Source organism: Quercus suber, unplaced genomic scaffold, assembly GCF_002906115.3.
Source record: "Quercus suber isolate HL8 unplaced genomic scaffold, Cork oak 2.0 scaffold_259, whole genome shotgun sequence".
Classification (NCBI taxonomy): Eukaryota; Viridiplantae; Streptophyta; class Magnoliopsida; order Fagales; family Fagaceae; genus Quercus; species Quercus suber.
The window spans coordinates 739,107-760,503 of NW_027069715.1; the positions used below are offsets into that span (position 1 = coordinate 739,107).

Sequence of the window (21,397 nt, forward strand, 5' to 3'; positions counted from 1 at the left end):
CTATTGGTGCATGCTTGCCATTATATGCTCTCTATTTTTTCATTCTTTCTAATTCTTCATTTCTTTTCTTTTCGTTTTCTTTCTTAGTGCTTACTTATTTGTTGTGATTCTCTCCTAAAAGTTACTATTATTGTGTTCCTTCCCCCATTGTGCATGGTAAGGGTCCTTTATATAATGCCTGCTGTGGCTGGCTTTTACTATTTTAACATTTAACTACCTTGTTTGGTTTAGGTGTCTTTGCCAACCACCATTGGTTTGTCAGTCGCCTAGCCAGCACCACTTAACTGTATTGGCTGTGCCACTTCCCATCATCAGACAAAGAATACTATTTTGTTTGTTTGCTTGCTGTGATATTCTTACATGTTACGGTGTGGGTGCTTTCTCTCTCCCTATCCCTTATGGCATACACCTAGTGGTTTCAACTCATCCTTACTTCTTTTGGGCAGTATGTCATCCCAGCAAGATATTTCTCCCAAAAGAGCATGAGCAGGAACCCTAGAATAGGTTTTCCCCTCTCCCCATCGTTAGACCATGCTTTTTTACCTCTGACCTATGACCCACCACTTCTTGTATTGGTTGGGTATAGGTTGGTGATGTCTAGGCCTTTGTGCTTCACTTCTGTGTATGTCCAAAACCTGCCTGCTGCTCATGCGTTCACTGTGGTCTGGAGACTCGTCTGCACATTATGTCGTCCATCCTTGACTTCTTATGGCGTGAGCTATTTTCTGATTTCTCATTCTTTATGGCGTGCTGCCTTTAGGGGTTAGGTTTTGTTTGATTGTGGGTTTTTTTTTTCCCCTTTAGCCCAATCTTTTGCTCCTTTCTGCAGTCTTGCTACAATTTTTTATTGCACCACACTGCTGTTCCTGCTGTGATGTCATTTGACCCAAGCTTGCTAAGCCTCTTTGGGCTGCTGCTTATTAGTCTCTCAATGACTTAGTATGATCATTGGGATTTTTTATTATATTGCTTGTGGGCTCTTGTGTCCCATTTATTTCCTCTTGGGCATCCTTGACCTATTTGCTTTCCTTGGATATTCTCGGCCATTTTTCTAATTCTACGTTCCCATGGGTTTTTAGTAACTCCTTTGGGCTTCCCTGGCCCAATTACCTTTTCCTTCATCCTTAGGGCTCATGGATTTTCTATCAGCCCCTTACTTTCTTTGCTTGCATTACTTCAAGCTTACTGTGGCCTATTCTTACTTTTCTAAATCACATACTGCCCATGAGTTTGCTACTTTTCTCTCTTCAGACTCCTTTAGGCCTATTTGCTTTCTTAAGACCCATTTGTTTATTTTATGAGCCTATGATCCATTATTCCTACCGCTTGGGCTTAATAGTTTTTCTATCCAATTACTAACTCCTTTTTGCCCATGTTGCTGGGCTTCTTCCTTGTACTAGGCTTCCCAAAATAAGCATCAACATAGTTTTATGTGTTTTTCTTTATATGAGTGCATGACCTAATATTTAATTTTTGAGAAATAAATAAAATCAATTTTCTTTATCTTGTATAGAAATCTACTCTAGCATGATCTAAGTGGGGTTTGACTTACTTTTAGTACCTTTTAAATTGGAATCTCCTTTTATTTTAATGAAAAACTGCCACATCACAAACTAACTAAATAAAAGGTAGAGATTTGCTATTGTATATTTAAAACAACAGGAAATGTCCAGTTAAAAAAGTACTAGAGATAAGCCAAATCCATTTAAGTGTATATGTGTGTGAAGTTTTTTCTAAAAAATTGAATCTGGGCTCTTACCCCAATTCTATAAAAACTTATACTTATTTTATCAGTTGAGCTAATTAAAATCTACGCGACCTAAATTATTGTAACCGCGAGTATAACCACGCTTAATGTTCTATTGTGGGCCGTGAAGCATAATCAACCCACCCACCCATCCATCCATCCCAATCCAAGTTCCCAAACCCCATGCATATAAACACAGCCCATTCAAAGTCTCGAGTCTCAACATCAATAAATACCTCAATTTCCATATCTCACTGCTACTCTCCCACAACATTCGCAAACAAACAAGGAAGCTACCTTTCTCACTACCCACTTCGAAGAACAACACAACACTCTAGAAAAAAGTAGAAACATCTCTCTCTCTCTCAGTCACCTTTTCCAAATGCATCACCAACACCAACACCAACACCAACACCAAGACTCCTCATTAGAATCCGACCCTCAGCTCCCAGCCATCAGAATCCACCACCCTGCTTCTCCACGTCACCATTCCTCCGGCGTGGGGGCCACTCCCACCCCTACCGCCGGAGCCCGCCGCAAGATCGGCGTCGCCGTCGATCTCTCCGACGAGTCTGCTTACGCTGTACGCTGGGCCGTCCACCACTACCTCCGACCTGGCGACGCCGTCATCCTCCTCCACGTCAGCCCCACCTCCGTCCTCTTCGGCGCCGACTGGGGCTCCATCGACCTCTCCATTTCCCCTTCCGACTTCGACCGCCACCCCGATGATGTAACCGCCACCGCCACCGCCACCACGACGTCGGCTTCTTCCTCCAACAATCAGAAGAAGTTGGAGGACGATTTCGACGCGTTCACCGCTTCGAAAGCCGCCGATCTGGCGAGGCCGCTGAAGGAGGCGCAGATCCCCTACAAGATCCACATCGTGAAGGATCACGACATGAAGGAGAGGCTCTGCCTCGAGGTCGAGAGGCTCGGACTCAGTGCTGTCATCATGGGAAGCCGGGGATTCGGCGCCGTTCGCCGCGGCAACGACGACGGCAGGCTTGGCAGCGTCAGCGATTACTGCGTCCACCACTGCGTCTGTCCCGTCGTCGTCGTCCGCTATCCCGAAGATAAGGATGCCGTCGCTGAAGCTGTCCTCGCCGTCAAGGAAGGGGAAGAGGACGACGAGGCTGTGATCAAGACTGTCCCCATTGAAGCTGTCCATGAGAAAGGTTAATCAATTACTTCAACTGCCATTTCTTTCTTCAGATCATGTGATTGATTGATTCAGAGGAATTTTGGTTATTGTTTCATATCTGTGTGTGAGTTTGAAGAGTTTTTATTTATTTATTTGGTGTGAATGAACTTTGTGATTGGTGATGGGTTGGTTTTGATGCTTAAACCAAGCTGATACTATTTTTGTGTGATTGATGATTGAACCAAACTGAGTGAGAGTTCATCTTGTGGCAAAGGTTGCCATTTAGAGCGAATAGTTTTTCTTTTAGTAATCCCTCGTTTCAGTGTTGGGTAGATCCAATGTATGTTATATTTGGCCTTCAATTTTTATTTTATAGGTAAATTTACTTATCCAAGAATTACGGTACATGATGAAGTTTGTGGTCCACATCCTGAATCACGAACATTAAGTTTAGTAATTTGTTAGATATTAACAACTGAAAACATTCTAAAAATATCTGATGCATAAAACTAGGTTTCAGGCTAGTGAGCTTGTGCTTTTTTTTTTTTTACAAAAAAAATATTTAGTAAAACCAAATTCACAGCCAATTTGTGTTCGTGGTTAATAGGCTGTGTATTGCTTGATAAGTTTGGTTTTTGTAATTTTGGGGGATCTGTTGAGCTAATAATTTTTTATTTTGTGACCTGGAGACTTTGCATCAGGAATGGAGGAGTAGTAGCTGCGGGTAGTGGGGATGGCTAAGTTTAATTCAACTTCTTGTGAGCAGCACAACAAATAGATCTTTGAGAACTTTGGAATTTCTAGTTTCGATATTGATTTGGGTTTTTTTTTTTTTTTGGCATGTTCATTCTTGGTAAATTATGGGAATCCTTGGAGATTTGTGGGTTTTTACCATCCTTTATTAGGCTTCTGAGTTTTCCCTTTAATGATTTTTTATATTCTATTAGGTGTATAGTATAGATGTCTTTGTTATTAGAATTCTTTATTGGCATTTCGATATTGATTTGGGTTTTTTTTTTTTTTTGGCATGTTCATTCTTGGTAAATTATGGGAATCCTTGGAGATTTGTGGGTTTTTACCATCCTTTATTAGGCTTCTGAGTTTTCCCTTTAATGATTTTTTATATTCTATTAGGTGTATAGTATAGATGTCTTTGTTATTAGAATTCTTTATTGGCGGCGTCTTTTCCTTGAGTTTGCACTGCTTGTCATGATTCCATAGTTCAGTGTGCAGCAAGTTTTGATCACCTTCAGACTTGTGAAAATATGGGTTAAGTTTCAATTAGGCATAGTTTGTAGAGTTCTGGGAAATGATTTTTATATAATTGTTTGTTTATGATTTTATGAAGCTTAGTAGCATCACTAGCGAGACTGAATTGTTTTGTTCATTAGTTTATGACAAGGCCAATTTATGTCAATGCTGCTGCTTGCTTCTGTATTAAATTCTCTGATTTATTAGTACAGCTGATTTAGTATATAAACCTATTAAGTATATCCCTCTTTTGACCAATTACAAATATTGTGATGAACTATTATAATGATAATGGTAAAAGGAACAGAATTGTCAAAATGCCTAAATGTTTACCTTAGTTAAGATTTAAACCAAGCTTTGTTTAACTGTGATTTTGCCATTATCCAAATAAAGATTCTATGAAGATTGTATAGCTTCTTTTCATTACTAATGCAAAGATTGGGCTATTATTGCTATTGTGGTTCACAGTGAGGATTTATATAGTGTCACATTGGGCTTGTTATTTGCATTATGCATTTAACAATGTCCATACTACTACATGTAAAACTTGCAAATTTGACTGTGACACCCTTCAGAGATATACTACTTTTTAGTGTTTTTTGTGCGTCTCTGAAACTTTGTAATGCTGCAGCCATAGATTTATGTATCTCTTTCTTACAAGTGATTCTTCAATTCAATAAAGTATACTTTAAAACTGGGTGCACTGAGATGGTTGAACCCTGGAATAGTTGGCCAGCTTGGTTTTCTATTTTGAACTTTCCATTTATTACTTGTATCACTAACTCGCATGTTGTTGCTTACTTTGAGGCAGATGCTTAGAAGGAACTTCAAGTAATGGGGTGATTTCCTCTACTGCAGGTATGAATGAAGGCACCTAAACTCTTATCTGTTTGTCATTCATTATTCTTTTCAGCAAAGATTGTCCTCTTTGTAATTTCATTTTCTTTGTTTGGTCAGAGCTGGTTTATATAATTGTGACTCTCTGCATGCCTTCTGCACTTACAAATAACCAATATCATGGACGTGAAGCATATACATTGCAACCTTTTGTTTTGTTACTTATTTTTCTGGATGTGCTAGCTTCTCTTTTGTCCTGTTGATCCTTGTTTGCATCTCAGCCTACTTTTGTGTTGCAGATAGCATGAAGGCATCTGATTCAACTGGCATTAGTTGACGCCCTGAGAATTTCGTGTATGTTCTTGGTTGCTGAAACCTTTCTACAAAGGCGGATTGTAGAGTGGTTTCTCTGTCTGTATCTTTTATCAAAAGATTCTCGCATGTATGAACTTCGAGAAGATTTGTGAATGATATTTGTATGGCTGTTGAAGTTTTTGTGGATTTTTGTTATGAACTTATGCTTTAAGAAAAAACAAATGTCACTGTATTGTGATAGAGCCTATTTTATTATAACGGGTGCGATTAAATACCACTTATTTTGCTAAAAATAGAAAATAATTAAAAAAAATATTTTTTAGTTACTTTTTATTAATGAAGTTACTGTGCATTTGCTTTTATGCAGTGTTCATGTACCATGAACAGTGCATCAGGTGCTAACAAAAAAGAAAAGAAAAGAAGCAACTGGGTCCTAAACGCAGACACAAACATCCTTACCCAAACGGAGTTAATAATTAGCTTGTTATTTTCTAACTTTTCTGTTTTAATAAATGTTGGTACTAGGTCGAAGGGTTGATGTGCACCTGGGTCAAAATGGGGCTGAAAAAGATTAGGCATGGACAATTTTTTTGGCGGGTCAAATATTTGATGGGTCAGATTGAAGTTCCAGGTTGTGTTCCATATTCTTTATATCGATTAGGCTCAAAATTTGGATTAGTGATATCCTGAAATCAGTTAAAATTTGGTAGAATTGAAAATTTTAAGATTCTTTCTGGCAACTGAGTTTGCTGTTGGCGCCTGCGTGCTCCACACGCGCACTCACACACACTCTCACACAAAGTTGTCACAAATTCTAGAAAACCATAATTGCTCATGATAAGGAAAAGGAAGACGTAGGCTTGGTATTACATTGCTTGATAAGTACAATGCATGAGATGCCAATACATGTGGTCTACCAGTTTAGAGCTAAGGTCAGAGTTGGAATAAAGAAGCATTTGGGTCACTAGGAAACGAAATTACTGAAAAGAAGGCCGAAATGGAATGTATTCAGGAGAATTTGCAGTGTGAACAGGATGTCCTTAAGTGGCAACTTGTTTATGCAGACTGCACGCAGATATTTCTAAACTCTATTTAGCGAGCAGCCAGCAAATAGAATTATTTGACTTAGGGGAAGATGGGCAGTGGATCGATGACTTAAAGAGTAAATTGAGCGAAGATTTTTTTGTAATATTTCTCTGGTATCTTTGGAGATATTCTTCAAGTGGAGAGCATTGTTCAACGGCTGCAGAAGAATAGAGGAATATCCTTGATAGACCATTTTGTTTGAAGTAGTCTGTCAAACGGGTCCTACAAGGCTATAGGCCCAGATGGAATGGCAACCATCTTCTATGACCCTTTCTGCACGGAGGTAGCTTTCATAGTCCAAACAGTCTTCCACTCAGGTAATATCTTCAAAGTTTTAAACAAATCTTTTATTGCTTTTAATTGGTCTCTATTGCATGTGATTTTTGACTTCTTGAGAGAAAAGAAGAAAGGAAAAGGGACTTTTTTTTGGGGGTATTTAAACTTAGATATGGGCACAAGGGAATGGGTCGGAATTTCCTTGAGGCTATTCTGATTAAAATGGGCTTCAGTAACAAATGGGTATCTGTCTCATTCAAGATTTTCATAACTGGAAGCCCTTCAAAATCTTTTTGCCCTTGAGGATCTTAGACAGAGTGACCCCCTATCATATAGTGGGACATTCTGGCACTTTACTCCCTTTTTTCTTTTTATTTGACATATGCCCCTGTTTCGAAACTATATAGGTGGGTGCCCCTGTTTCGATACTTGATGACCCTAAAATCGAGTTATGCCCGATCAAACTTAAAAAAAAAAAAAAAAAATTGCATGGAACTTGACTTCCTAGAAATCGAGTTCCATGCAAAAAAATTTTTAGTGTCATTGCCCCATACAATGTTCAAGGAGCTCTATAGTGGCGTTTTTAATCTCTATAGTGATGTTTTAAAGCACTATAGCGGCGTTTTCCTGCAAAATTTTTTCCTTAGTGTCGTCCCATGGGTTCAGGGAGCCCTATAGTGACGTTTTTGATCCATATAGCAGCGTTTTCTTGCAAATTTTTTTTTCCCTAAGTGCCATGTCCTATGGCAGGTTCAAGGAGCTCTATAGTGGCGTTTTGAAGCCCTATAATGACGTTTTTGATCCTTATAGCGGCGTTTTCCTGCAAATTTTTTTTTTTGTAAGTGTTAGTCCATGACAGGTTCAAGGAGCCCTATAGTGGCGTTTTTAAGCCCTATAGTGACGTTTTTGAGCCCCATGGTAGCGTTTTGGAACTCGATTTCCATAAAATCGAGTTCTATGCAATTTATTTTTTATTTTTTATTTTAATTTGATCGGTCATAACTTGATTTTAAATCAATTGAGTACTTTAAGTAACTCGATTTTAGGGTCATCGAGTATCGAAACAGGGCACGCACCTATATAGTTTCGAAACAGGGGTATAATGCCAAATATTTTTGCCCAAAGGGGCAAAAGGCCAGAATGTCCTCATATAGTGTGTGTATATATATATATATATATATTTTTTTTTTTTATATTTTTTAATTTTTATATAACAATATATATATATATATATAATTAAATACAAGTCAATAAATGTAAATGAATATCAAGCACTTACTTGCATTGATGGAAGATGATAAATAATTATCAAATGTAGAAGATCTTGAGAGTAGTCTCTATCAAAATATAATTCAAATGAGTGAAATTCCTATGTTATACTACCTCAAAAGGATAAAGTCTACTCCTAAGAGACCAAGTCAAACAACTCTTAGGCTATTTAAAGGGTAATTTGTTGATTTGTGGTTAGGAATAGTCCTCCTTTTACCGATAGAAGAGCAAGTTTATTTTGTTTTGTTTTTTATTTCTTCATGTAAGCACTCCATAATATGAGAGGTTATTTATTTATTTATTTTTATTGTTTTTTATTTTATTTTATTTAAAATTTAAAACACTATTATTATTTATTTATTTATTTTACCATGTAACTATTTCTCAAAACAATGCATTTAAGTTTTTTACTTCTTATAACTACTTCTAATCTTTTAATCTCTTTACATTTCCCCTTAAATATCACTTAGCATATGCCAAGTTGCTATCCCCACTCCCCAAATTTTGATTAAGGATTTTTTTTTTAGAAACAAGCACACACATATACACATAAGGGAGAGGAAAAAAAGATTCTATCATAAAGGTACACCATAACTCCACTCTAAAGCCATGGTAATTTTAAGAGAGGGTAAACTCATTGAGCCAAGATTAAGGAATTTGGATGGGCAGTAGGTTCATAAAGTTGATTTTTATTTGGATGGGTCTTCTTCAAAGTCCAAATTTTTTAGGTTTTTTCCATAAATTTCATGGTCGTGAGGAACACTTCGGGCGTTTTGAATGACCAATTTTTTAGCCCTTTCACCTCTTGAATTACATATCATTGTGAATAATTCATAGCTTTCTACACATTGAGCGAAGATTTGAGCAACAACGCCAAGTCATAAGGGCTTGGTTCCCTATAAAGCTTGATGCTCATTGTTCCTCAAGCCTTAAGGCAAAAATGTAGGCTTGGTTCCCTCAATATTCCTTATTCAACAAATGGAACAGCAAGGGATTAAGTCTTGAGAGAAGAACTGGGGGGGAGAAAATACAATTTCCCTATTACTAAGGAGGTTTGGGGACGCTATGGAAGCTGCAAATGCCTTTTTAACATTTATTTTATTCACTAGGAAAATCCTCCATGATGCTCTGCCTCTCAAAATCCTCCATCTAGAGTGTTTGCCCCTTGCCCAGACCAATCTGTTTAGTATCAGATTTATCCCTAGTAACAAATGCACTACTTTGGGATTTATAAAACTATCAATGTCTATATTATTAAAATAAGTCACATTATTCATTAAAAAATTTTTGTAACTAAGATTACATAGGAATAATTTCTTCATTTACTACATTGTGGGTTAAAGGATAATTCCAAACCAATTTGGAGCTAAACTTTTTCCCAATTTAAATCTTTTGCCGTTTCCAAGTGTGACAGTTCTATTTATATAATGTACTGCCAATAATATCAAAAAAGTCTAAACATATTATTTCATTCCAATGCATGATTTTCGTTCTTAATGTTCAATTTAAATTCAATGCGGTGAAAATTCATGACAAGGAAATTGGTAAATTCATATTGTATTTCCAAATATAATTGGGTTAGTCAATGTTGAATTAATTAAATTTTTTTTTTTTGAGGACAACATCAATCAGTCTATTAAATAGATGGAAAATCAGCAGTTACAAGAAAATAAATGTATGGAGGAACACACTCCATCCAAACTAACAAAGGATCCGATTGTTTTGCTCTCCTAGCTAGAACATAAGCTACAGAATTGCCCTGTCACCTTACATGAGAGAGAGTGAGTTATGAGAGAACCCAAAATAGATAGGATGTCTTTAATATAGTGACTTGTGGGAGAAAGAAGGGAAACCCCTCGAGAGAGAGCCTGCATAACAACTTCCAAGTCACCCTTAAAGATGGAATCACGAAGTCCCAATTCGACCACAAACAAAGTAGCTCTCCTAGCAGCCAAGGTTTCAAGTAATTCCACCGAGGCTGGGAGGGCAAGTTTTTCTGATAAGGCTCCCAATACCTTTCCCATTTCATTCCTTATCACTACCCCAATGCCCGCTTCATTTGTCTCAGCAAATACCGCCCATCAAAAGTTGTCTTAAAGGAAGCATCACCAGGGGGTTTCCATTTTACCCGAGCCCGAGTTGGTCTATCACCCACACAAGTGAACTTTTGTTGAAACTCGGCTAAGAATAGCCTCGCAGCTTCTGAAATTTTCTGTGCTTGTAGAGCAGATTCCCCAGTTCTGAGTTTGTTCCTTCTCGTCCACACCATCCAGGCCGTTGTGGCAAAAAGCTCCAGATTTTTTTGATGCAGCCTGATCAAACTTACCAAATCTGCAAAAGTCCCCAAGTTGTCAATTTGAAAATTGCAGAGGCTTTAATGAGGTGACTATAGATAAAATCTTTCCATTAGAATTAAGTTTTTAAATTCAAATTTAAGTTGACATTTCTATTGGGAAAGTTTTTAATAAGTGATTAAATATTTTCTCAAATAAGTTGGGTCATTGATGTCAAGAGATTTCCTTTTAAGGTTTATTTAAAATTTGAATTGAAAATAAAGTATGGAAAGTATAAAAGATGATAGAGTCTTAAATGAGGAGATTAGGTCAAGTGTTAAATTGAAAAAAATGAAATTTATAATAGGAATATTATTTATAATTGGAAATAAAAATATATAATTTCAAAAAAACTAGGATTGAGCTAGTCGATTTAAACCCGAGAACCAAAAATATAAGAGAGCAAGACCTGAACTTGACCTAAGAGTTCACTTGACCCGCCTAAAGCCCTTTGGTTCCGGTCGGGTCAAGTGGGTTATCAGGTTGGGCAGGTTCCATGCTTTGCCTTAATGGTGATGATATTAGTAAGGAACTATGAATTGTGTAAAATTAAGAATTTATGAATTATTTAACTTTAATTTTTAGTTATTTGTTTTCTTATTTGTATTGAAAGGAAGTCAAAGACAATATTATTATTTGTATCTGCATGTGAAAAAATATGGGTCAACCTGTAATGCAAATGACACAAGTTGCTCACCACCCGTTTAGAACGACCCATTTGTGACCTAAACATGATTTGATCTGTAACCTGATTAACTCGACCTGAATCCATTTGCTAAGTTTAGATACATCATACAAGTGGGGAAATACTCAGTTTTATTGACAAATCAAGGCAAGACCAGGGACTTTGGCAGAGTGCATTAGCCATATGCATTATGATATAAGAGCAAGTTGTTTGTTGTGGCAAGAGAAGTGATACTAGAGATAGGGATTTCAAAATATAATAGTGCTAATTTGGATAAAAAAATATGAAAAACTATTGGAATGGAAACAAAGCAATACCATGAGATGTATCTAGTACCGGAAGATGTTCCAAAGTATTAGGGTTCATACATGTCTTGACAAATACTAGAATCGAATATGTTAAGATTGTGTTGTATCAATAAAAGTGTTTTAGGGTTGAGTCTCATTCCAGTTGCTCAAAGACGACATGGTTTTGATCTTCTCAAAGATGATGAGTTGATATTTTTCCCATGTCTTTTGCACAATTATGAATTTCTAAGTGAAACTTGTTCCATTGGAAAATAGACATTTGGAACTTCAAAAGGGATACAAATTTGATCTAATTTGGATTTGAAATGAGTGCAATATAATCTTTTGAAATTAGCACAATCATATGTGTTGTTTTTGAGAGCTATGCTTAAGCGAAAATTTTTTTTCTCAAGCGAAATTTCTAGGATTTGCAATCTGAATTTTGCAAAGTTTTAACCCTACTTTATGCACCTTTATAAATCATTTTTTTTTTGGGATGAAATTTTAGAGGCAATAAAGGCTACTGTACAAAAGCTAGCTCTTTAGATCTATAAAGGTTTTGTGAGTACAAAGTATTGTAATTGTTTAGGGTCATATTATTTAGATGTTGGCAAACACGTTCCAAAATGTACTTTATAGTATTTTGAATCATAATATTTTAGTGTCTAGAGTAGGATGAAAATCCATGTTAAAGACGCTTGAAAACATCTCACGAAACTACTTAAGAGAACTGTTGAAACAGATCTCTCGATACTTGTTGATCAATCAAAACTTAATGAAACTTGATACCTAGATTGACATCTCTTGATTAGTTGAGCTATGAGATTTCAAAACGGATATGTATGTTCTTGCCCATGATGACTTGGCCTAGCTTGGAATCTGTGTACTAGGGTTCAAAGACATATATAAGCCATAATTTATGGTTGTCATCAAAACATAGAGAGAAGACATTTGTATTGAGAAGTTGTTGCAACTTTGTGCGCCTAGGTTTTTGTACTAAGCTGCTGCCGATTCATATTGAAGTGTGTTGCTACGAAGATCTTTGCACCAATCTGCGCCAATCAAGCATTGTTGTAGGAGTCAATCATGGATTGTGGAGATTCTTGCATAGAAGAAATTTGCTAGAAAGAGTAGTCCAATTGAGTTGGAGTTGAGTTTGGATAGATTAGTAGGTTTTATTGTAGGCAGACATTTCGGAATATGGTAAGATTTCTTATAGTTGTAACATTAATATTTTATAGTGGAGTCTTTTAACTTGAGATCTCCAAAGTGAACTAGGGTCAATTTATAACCAAAATGAAACTTACATGACCAAGATGACAAGTGATCAAACTAATAGGGTGTAATTTGTACTTTTGTCTCTCTCTCTCTCTCTCTCTCTCTCTCTCTCTCTCTATATATATATATGTATATATATATATATATATTTTTTTTTTTTTTAATTTCCAAAAAGTTAAAATGATAAGATCCACACGTTTGATTCATTGCAGTGTCTCTAACCATTTTGTACGAAGTTAGGGTTTAAAAACAGTTTTAAAATACACTTTCTTTTAGATAAAATTTTAAAGTACACTAAAAATTGTGTTTTGATAATTTTTAATATCAAATATGTCTGGTAATGTGTTTTTGATTTTGTTTTGTTTTGTTTTTTTTTTTTGTTTTTTTGTTTTTTTTGTTTTTTTTTGGGTTTCTTATTACAAGTTTTCCACTACCTAATTTAAAACAAATAGTTGATATTGAAAACACCAAAAATTTGTTCTCTAAAAATTCATTTGCACAATGTATTTGAGACATGATTTTAAAGATGAATTTTCAAAAACAATGAATCAAACAAGTTTTATTTTGGTACGTCTCACAAGAATTTAATTTTAAGTGCTGAAATTTGAAAACACATTATTTATTTATTATAAATTCAATAGTTTCAAGAGAAGAGAATTTGAATACTAAATATTTTAATTGAAAACATTAAAAAAAAAAAAATGTCAATTAAGTTATAGAAGTCTTGAAAAAAATTTAAAAACGCTTTTTAAAAACACCTTACAAACATGCTCTAAGTTACTTGCATCTCTGGCTGCTGAAAAAACTTTTATGAATATGATTGGGGCTTGTGATAATACCATATATAATTGGCTTTCCTTTGTGGTATTTAATGAAAAAGAAAAAGCAAAAACAAAAAAAAGTGCTCTATCCGGGCATATACACTTATCTGGTCTGGTAAAAAAGAGAAACCCCATATGCCCACAGATATAGATAGCCACATGCATTATATAGCTATCATGCAATACTATTGGCTATTGCTATCGATGTGAGAATGTACTGCGTTTATAACATTTTTATAATAAATCATAGATGAAAAATTATTATTAGTTTTAATTTGAATTTAAAATTTAAATTATTTTTTTTATTTATTTGTAACAACTAATAACAACTTATTATTTAAAATTTATTCTAAAAATATTATAGACATACCATTTATCACGCATAGCATACCATTGTTATTGTTATCCCTGCAATTTCAGGTTGACCATTAGTTTGTCTTGATCTTTTATGGGAGGACCACCTCTCTTTGCAGCTTCTTGGTTTTGAAAATTTGAAATTACAAAGGAGAGGCACAACAAGACAACTAATGGGATCAGATCAAAAGGATTGGTGTTGGGAGGTCCCTTGATATAGAATTCAAAGGATGTAAATGTGTCACCAGACTCACCACATACTTCCATAAACATCTTTATTTAATAACATGTTGATTCTAGAAATCTTTTTCCTTCGCCACCCTTTATCAATGTTACAAATCAATAAATTCATACCGTCACAATTCACAAGTAAATACTAATTATTAAATCAATAAATATCTTTTGAGCTAATGTAAATACTAAATATGTAAATGTATTGTTTTGTTTGTTTTGATGAAAACATTGTGTAAAGACATATATATATATATATATATATATAAAAAAAAAAAAGGAAAAACAAAAAGTCACAAACATAGTATAAAATAAATGAATCAAAAGAAAATTATTTTTAGTTAATATAAAAATATGGCTTATGGCTTATGTGCCAAGCACTTATAATGAGTTGGGCGCTTCTGCGATTGCACTCAAAGTCTTTCTATGTCGTTTGAGAACAAAACCATGTAGGCTTAGCTCTTAAAAGCAGACAATCAAGCTTGCGGGTGGCCAAGACTAAAAATCCTCTTCCACAAAAAAACGTAGTAGTGGTACACTCATGCTTGTGCCAAGCACTTATAAGGCATGAGTGGGACGCTTCTCTTGCTAATGTGAGACTGCACTCAAAGTTTTCTATATCGCTTGAGAACAAAACCGTGTAGACTTGACTCTTCAAAGCGGACAATCAAGCTTGCGGGTGGCCAGGACTAAAAATCCTCCCCCACAGCTTATATTCTAGAAATTGTTTTTCACTTACTGTATTTCAAAACAAACTAAATAAAATAGACCATTTTTTTAAAATCATTTAAAATTGCTATCAAACATAATAAAATAAAATATTTTTATAAAAAAAATACTTTAAAAAACAAGTCTTTTTCTGAAAATATGATTGTCGACACAAACAAAGTGACACCCTAAGAAAAAGACATCTATATCCCTAACTAACCGAATGAAGACAGTAAAACGTAGCCACGTTGAGTGACGCAATTGCTTTTTAAAATGGCTTTTTTTTATCGACCATACATTTAACATTCCTTTCCTACTCCATATAAAGACCGTGTTAAATATATGCCTCCCAGAACCAAGAAAGAGCCACAAGTTTCGAACCGCTAAATGTAGTCCACACAATTTTGCGCATCTTACGTCTTCTGTGATCTGTATTTCTTCACCTTCTCTAAAATATCTGCTAACCTTTCAAGGACAAAATAGAGGAGTTCTAAAGTCTAAAACCTGTCAAAGCTGAACTCTATTAAACAGCTTCAATTTTATCGTTCATAGTCATTGACCTTAATACCCTTCTCTTAAAATATTAATCTGGATTGACCACAAAGATTCAATAATAATATTCTTCAAAAAAAAAAAAAAGATTCAATAATAATATAACGCACGAAATTCCATTATAACAAATACAATTTATGACCGAGAAGTAATCATTATATTAAAAATTTTAAAATAAATTTTTAAAAAAATTAACAAATGCTCTAATTAAATTTGTCTTTTATTCTTACTTTAAAATTTTTGTTAATGAACTATTTAAATTTTTTTTTAAAAAAATAATTAATTTTTTGATAACTTTTAATATTTTCTATAGAAATAATTTTAAAACTCTTCTAAAACGGCTAGTTAACAATTATCTTAAAGGTTCAAAAATAATAACGAATCCAAAGTAAAATTCGATTTTTTTTTGTTTTGGTATTTATTTTTTAATATAATTTCAATCCATGACATTCACTCTTCATCTAATCAAAATATCAATCAAATTTTAGTATAGACAAGAATTGAATTTCAAACCTCTTATTTAATTATAAATTTTTTTACCAGAAACAACCAAACCCACAAACTACAATTCGCTCTTGAAAATAGGATATGCATCCTTATAATAGTACAAATATCATTAAAGTTTATTTCTTTTGTGAATATTATAAAGCATGCCATGATAACAATTTGTACAGGGCCATGATGACAATTTTATGATCCAATGGCTAATACCCACCAATATATATATATTTTTAATCATCAACGTGACACCAATAGTAATTATGCCCCACATAGGAGAAACAAATCAATATATCTACTCAAAGAACCCCATGTGGGTTAGCTTTTAGTTTAGGAACAGGTTATATGTGACATTTTATTTTATCCCAAAAAATAAGGTCAAAGCAACCCAAATCAAATGCCCAATCCCTAATCTTTAATGAGGTTTTAAACAAATTTTCTAGTTCAACGACTTTTTCTAATGTACATACAAATAATCTATTACTCTTGCAAAGAATGCCAATAAACATAATAAAAACTTTCAAAAGGAATATTAGGTGAAATCCGCACTAATTTATATACAAGCCAGTACAAATTTGGAGTCGCAGAAAAATTAATTCATACCATATAATATAGATTAAAAAAAAAAAAAAAAACTCCTTAAAACTTGTGGTAAAAAAAAAAAAAAAAAGAAAAAAAGAGTTAGTAAACAAAAATAAAATAAAATTCCAAAATTAGCGGCTCTGATCTCTGCTCAGCTTGAGAACAGTAGCCGCCGCATCTTGACCGTCAATGGCAATGTCGTTTTGGAGTCTCTTGAGCGAGTTTATGATCGCCGTCGATCTTGGCTCTTCTCGACCTTTTTCTGATTGGTTCGCTTCGGTGGTTATTTTTCGCTGCTTCCGTGCCCTCAATGAGCCCAAAGAGCTCGCTTCCTCATTGGCTAAAGCTCCAGTGGCCCTTAGAGATGTAGAGCACCCGATCTCATCCTGTACAAACCATATTTCACAGCCTTGAATTTTTGGACTCCCAAGTAAAACCTAACAAATATCTGTTTGGTTGCCGAGAAATTCTAGGAAATGATAAAAGAAACGCAACAGGAAAAAAATTAAAGTTAAAATTAAAATCAATCCTAAAATAAAAATTTTCTGACGGTTTCGTTGCGAAATGTAACGAACCAAATTCTAAAAATAACAGAAACACAAATTAGAGAAAAGAAAAAGAAAAAAACACATACATCAGAATCGAGATCTGCATTCACACGCGCTCGCTTCAATGTCGAAAAAGCCGTACTCGACAACTCCTCTTTCTCCTCCTCCTCCTCCTCCCCCTCGCTACTCGTGGAACTCGGCGGCGGCGGTGGCGGTGGCGGTGGCGGCGATGAAGCACAGGACCACGGAACCACCTGATTCTCTCCCTCCTCTTCCTCCTCCTCCACCTCATATTCCTCATCCTCATCAAAACTATAATCTCCATCCTCATCATCAGAATCAGAATCATCTTCGTCTTCATCCTCATCATGATCGTTGATACTTTCTTGACTCTCAGAGACCTGGCCACGCTGGCATTCGTTGCTGCTGTTGTTAACGCAGGCTTCACACACAGAAACTGTAGGACAGAGCTTAGGGCCAGAGGATTTCCATGGTGTCAAAGACCGACAGACTTGGCAAAGCAAGGTCCTCTCGTGCCTCGCCACAAGAAAGTTGGCACCGTGAACTTTCTCATCGCAGTCCCAGCATAAGCTCGCCTCGTCTGACTCACAGTACATCCTCGCCGCTTTCCAACACAGCTCGCAACCCTTCGCCATTTTTTTCTCTCTCTCTCTCTCTCTCTCGTAGAGGAGCAAGAAATACTGGAGAAAGAAAGAAGGGAAAGTGCAAGTTGTAGGGATTTATGGAAACTGCCCTTGTTTCTAGAGATAAATTACGCGATTTTCTCACTAAATTGGGTTAAGACCTAGGGGTACTTTAGTAATTTCACTATTGCAGCGTGCGACGAAATATCTGTACCAGTTCCCCCCCTCCAAGTTGTTGCTTCATCAAAGCGACTCAACTTTGATTCCCTGCGCAAAAAGAATTAATATCTGTAATCTTACAGCCAATAGTACACAGCCACGTCATTGTAAAACTTCCGTGGCAACGAACTATTGGTGGGTTCAATTGTGAACTGTGAGACGATGCGTAGTGGATGATAGCTATTTGGGGTACTGAGTACCGTGCAATTCCAAAGACCACCACAAAATACTTGGTGAATTAATGACACGTGTCGCGCGTCATGGTAACGAGAGCTTTGCGTGTTGAAAGGACTTTTAAAATACTTTACTGTACTCTTTTATTTATTTATTTTTTGGTTAGTTAGATAGATAGATCGTCTCTCTCTCTCTCAAGATATTTTTTTTCCCCTGGGATTACGCGATGACGTGTCGGCCTTACTGTTGGGGTTTGAGATTCTGATTATCCCACGTGGATGTTTCCCATCCACAACCGGGTCACAAGCCACGTGACGCTCACCTGGGCTCTGATTGTGATTTTATACGCATCGTGAAAAATCAATAGGGGTCCTACCCTCTACGTTTGTCCACGCCTTTTTCGGTGTAGATATGTTGCTTGCTTTCTTTCTTTCTTTTTTATTTTTTAATTATTTTTTTGTCCGATTTAATTAGCTGATAATATTATTTCTTTTTCCCTAAAAAACATTGGGAATATACCTATAATAATATATAGGTCCCGAAAAAAATGTATGGGCAGGGAAAGGTGCACTAGGTCTGGTGAGATGTGGTGCAACTGCAACCATAACAAGGTGATATGATAAAAAGTAATTAAAAAAAGGTAGCATGGGAATAGAAGAAGCTATAGTGATGTGGCAATTTCTTCACGTGGGTTGTCCAACGTGGGGATGCGAATTGGTGTTAGGAAATCTTTGTTTGAGGACGTGGAGTTGTGTGGTAGAAAAGCAAAGCAAATTTTGAATTGAATTTTTTTTTTTTTTTTGTGTGGTGGAGGAGGAGGATGGTATGAGGTTCGGTGCATCAAGACTTGTCAGGGACAGGCGGGGTAGGGTAGGGTTTGGTCTGTTGGTGCGCCTTTTTTTTTTTTTTTTTAGTGTCAAAGTTCAATTCCCAAAGCAGAGAGAATACTGATGTGTGGTGGCTGCTTATGAGTCCCACATGTAGCTTGGAAATGAGGCTGTGGCTTCGGAGAAGTCTGCTTTATCTCGTGGTTAATAAATTTCTGATTCCATTTTTCTTCATATAAAAAACAAAATAAATAAAATTAAAAACTGCGTGTATCTATATATATATATATATATAAACATTATAAAATTATTTTCACAATACTTTTTTATTTATATGTATTTTCATAACACTTAAATAATGTTATTAGAAATCTTATCAAGTAGACCTACACACATGAATAGCGAGGAGAAAGTTTTAAAAAAATTGCATATAATTATAATAAAGTTATGGCACAATATTTTTATAATAAAACTTAAATGACAAGTTATTAGTAGTAATTAAAAAAATAATAATCCATAAAATAAGTCTAAATGAAAACTAATAACAACTGATTACTTAAGATTTTTTTTTAAAAATAATAAAACTGTTGTGCTTGTATTTCAATAGCTGTATGATTAGTACAGAATTGTAACAAACTTTTGTCCAGAAGGCACTTGAATTGACTATTGAGAGCATCATAGCAGCTGTACCCTTAAAACAAAAGAGTATAAATGTAAGTTGCATTTTTATCCTGCTATGCCATCCAAGATTGAGATGTTCACTTCTTCTAAAAGATTTCGTCTATTCTAATAAAAAAATTTTTTTTTATTTTTATTTTATAAAATTACTTTTACAAAATACTTACATCAGTCTATTTATTATACACTATATTTTATATAAATAATATTTTTATATTTTTCTCAAAATTTTTTTTATCCTTTTTTTAATATTTTTTTTTCTTCCTCTTCTTTCTTTTTTCTTATCTCTTTGTCATTTCTTATTTCTTTTTCTTCCTCTTCTTTCTTTTTCTTTCTCTCACAGTCAGATCAACACTCCATCTCAAGCACCACAACCATTAAAACCCACAAGCACCACCGATCTTCGTCGACCCATAAGCACCTATCTACACCGCTAGCACCAATCCACATCATCGATCCACATGTAGCGGCGACGATGACAACGGTGATGAAATCGCCTCTCCAATCCATGATCCACTAATCCATGAACACTGATCAATGATCCACAAGCAACAATCCACAATCAAAGCACCACAAGCATTGTTCCAGTCGACCCACAATGACAAGTTCACAAAAATGCTCTTTGTCTCTGTCTCTATTGGTGTGTCCGTGTGCGAGTGTGGGTGTGTTTGATTTTTGTTTCATTTTGTGGTGTGAGTGTGTGTGGGTTTGTTTAATTTTTGGTTGATTTTGTGGTGTGTCCAAGTTATGGTGGTGGTGGTTGGCGGTGTAGGGTTACGGTGGTAGTGTTTGGTGGTGCTGAGTTGCAATGATGTGGGTGGTGGTGCTGGGTCAGTGTGGTTGGTGGTGGGGGTTATCAGTTGCAAAGATTATGAGTTGAAGAGAGAGAGTCAAGGGAAGAGAGAATATGAGGAGAGAGAAATAATATTAAAATAATGTATAGAAGAGTTATAGTAACTGTGCATATATACACGGTATACACGGTTACTATAACACTTATGCATTTATGCACAATTTTACACACCCATTGATGTGAGTGTTTTTTTGCTCAAAATGTGTAAAATGAGCTACTTTTTGTATTTTGCAAGATTTTGCAACCACTGATGTGGTTGCTCTAAGAGCACTGCATTTATGCACAATTTTACACACCCATTGATGTGAGTGTTTTTTTGCTCAAAATGTGTAAAATGACCTACTTTTTGTATTTTGCAACCATTGATGTGGTTGCTCTAAGAGCACTAGCATTGGGGTGTAAAGTGTAAACACTCCTAAGTTACTATTTTATAACTAAAGTCACCAAAAACCCACTACATCCGGGTTTGTAAACTTAAAAAAATTTGCAACCTATGAATAGTAAGGTTGCATATATGCAACCTTACTGTTCATAGGTTGTAAAAAAAAAAAAATTGTTTTAATATGTGGTTGTGTATGAAGAGGAGTGAAAAGAAAAACAATTCTTTAAACTCTAAAAAATAAAATAAATAAAAAATAAAATAATTAGAAAAAAAATATAAAGATGAATTAAATCTAAATCATCTCTTACTTTCCTAAATATCTAATCATCTTTCACTAAGCTCTTATTACTCTCTACTCTTTGAAGGTCTAAAATGGGCATGGGGTTTGGGGATTGGTGAGAGGGGTTTGTTTGGGCACTTGTTGGAGGTATGAATTGAGACCTACAAATGGGAGAGAGGAAACCATTTGGCCAAGAATTGGTCAGGGTTTCTATTTAGGTTGTGTATGGCTCAATTATTTAGAGTTGTGTGTAGCTTAACCATAGTTAAGTGAGCTTAGCATGGCAGAGGTTGATTTGTTAGATGAATTTGGTGGCCACGGGTTTCTCATGAGCTTAGCATAGTGACACGTGGTGGGTTTCTCATGGGTTTGTTTGGCCAAGCTTCGTGCTTTGTAGGTGCAGGGCTAGGTCAATGCATTTTGGTAGGAATGACAATGAGTCAAGTTTGGGGTGGGTTTCTTTATCCCCACCCCTACCCCGTCACTTGCCCCCCGTTTCCCAAACCTGCCCATTAACTAAATGGGGGGTTTTTTTTTTGTC

General features: G+C 35.4%; 2 protein-coding genes across 6 annotated transcripts; one reads left to right on the top strand and one right to left on the bottom strand.

Moving 5' to 3' along the window:
- Positions 1–1,973: 1,973 nt before the first annotated feature.
- On the top strand, positions 1,974–5,471 carry LOC112040633 (universal stress protein PHOS32). 4 transcript variants are annotated; one of them, XR_010632032.1, is made up of 4 exons: positions 1,974–2,922; positions 3,578–3,646; positions 4,951–4,997; positions 5,276–5,471. XR_010632032.1 is itself a non-coding variant. In XM_024073518.2 (3 exons), the coding sequence occupies exons 1-2, from the start codon at positions 2,130–2,132 to the stop codon at positions 4,956–4,958; spliced, it is 801 nt and encodes a 266-aa protein (XP_023929286.1). In that variant the 5' UTR covers positions 1,975–2,129; the 3' UTR covers positions 4,959–4,997; positions 5,097–5,265. The 4 variants fall into 4 exon arrangements, 2 of the variants coding, with proteins under 2 accessions (XP_023929286.1, XP_023929284.1); XR_010632033.1 differs by lacking the exon at positions 5,276–5,471 and adding an exon at positions 5,097–5,267; XM_024073518.2 differs by lacking the exons at positions 3,578–3,646; positions 5,276–5,471 and adding an exon at positions 5,097–5,265 and having other exon boundaries at positions 1,975–2,922.
- A 10,730-nt stretch (positions 5,472–16,201) lies between these two features.
- On the bottom strand, positions 16,202–17,672 carry LOC112040657 (B-box zinc finger protein 23). 2 transcript variants are annotated; one of them, XM_024073542.2, is made up of 2 exons: positions 16,886–17,664; positions 16,202–16,637 (listed from the first exon to the last, which is right to left on the bottom strand). In XM_024073542.2, the coding sequence occupies exons 1-2, from the start codon at positions 17,453–17,455 to the stop codon at positions 16,383–16,385; spliced, it is 825 nt and encodes a 274-aa protein (XP_023929310.2). In that variant the 5' UTR covers positions 17,456–17,664; the 3' UTR covers positions 16,202–16,382. The 2 variants fall into 2 exon arrangements, with proteins under 2 accessions (XP_023929310.2, XP_023929311.2); XM_024073543.2 differs by having other exon boundaries at positions 16,494–16,720; positions 16,886–17,672.
- Between the last annotated feature and the right edge of the window lie 3,725 nt (positions 17,673–21,397).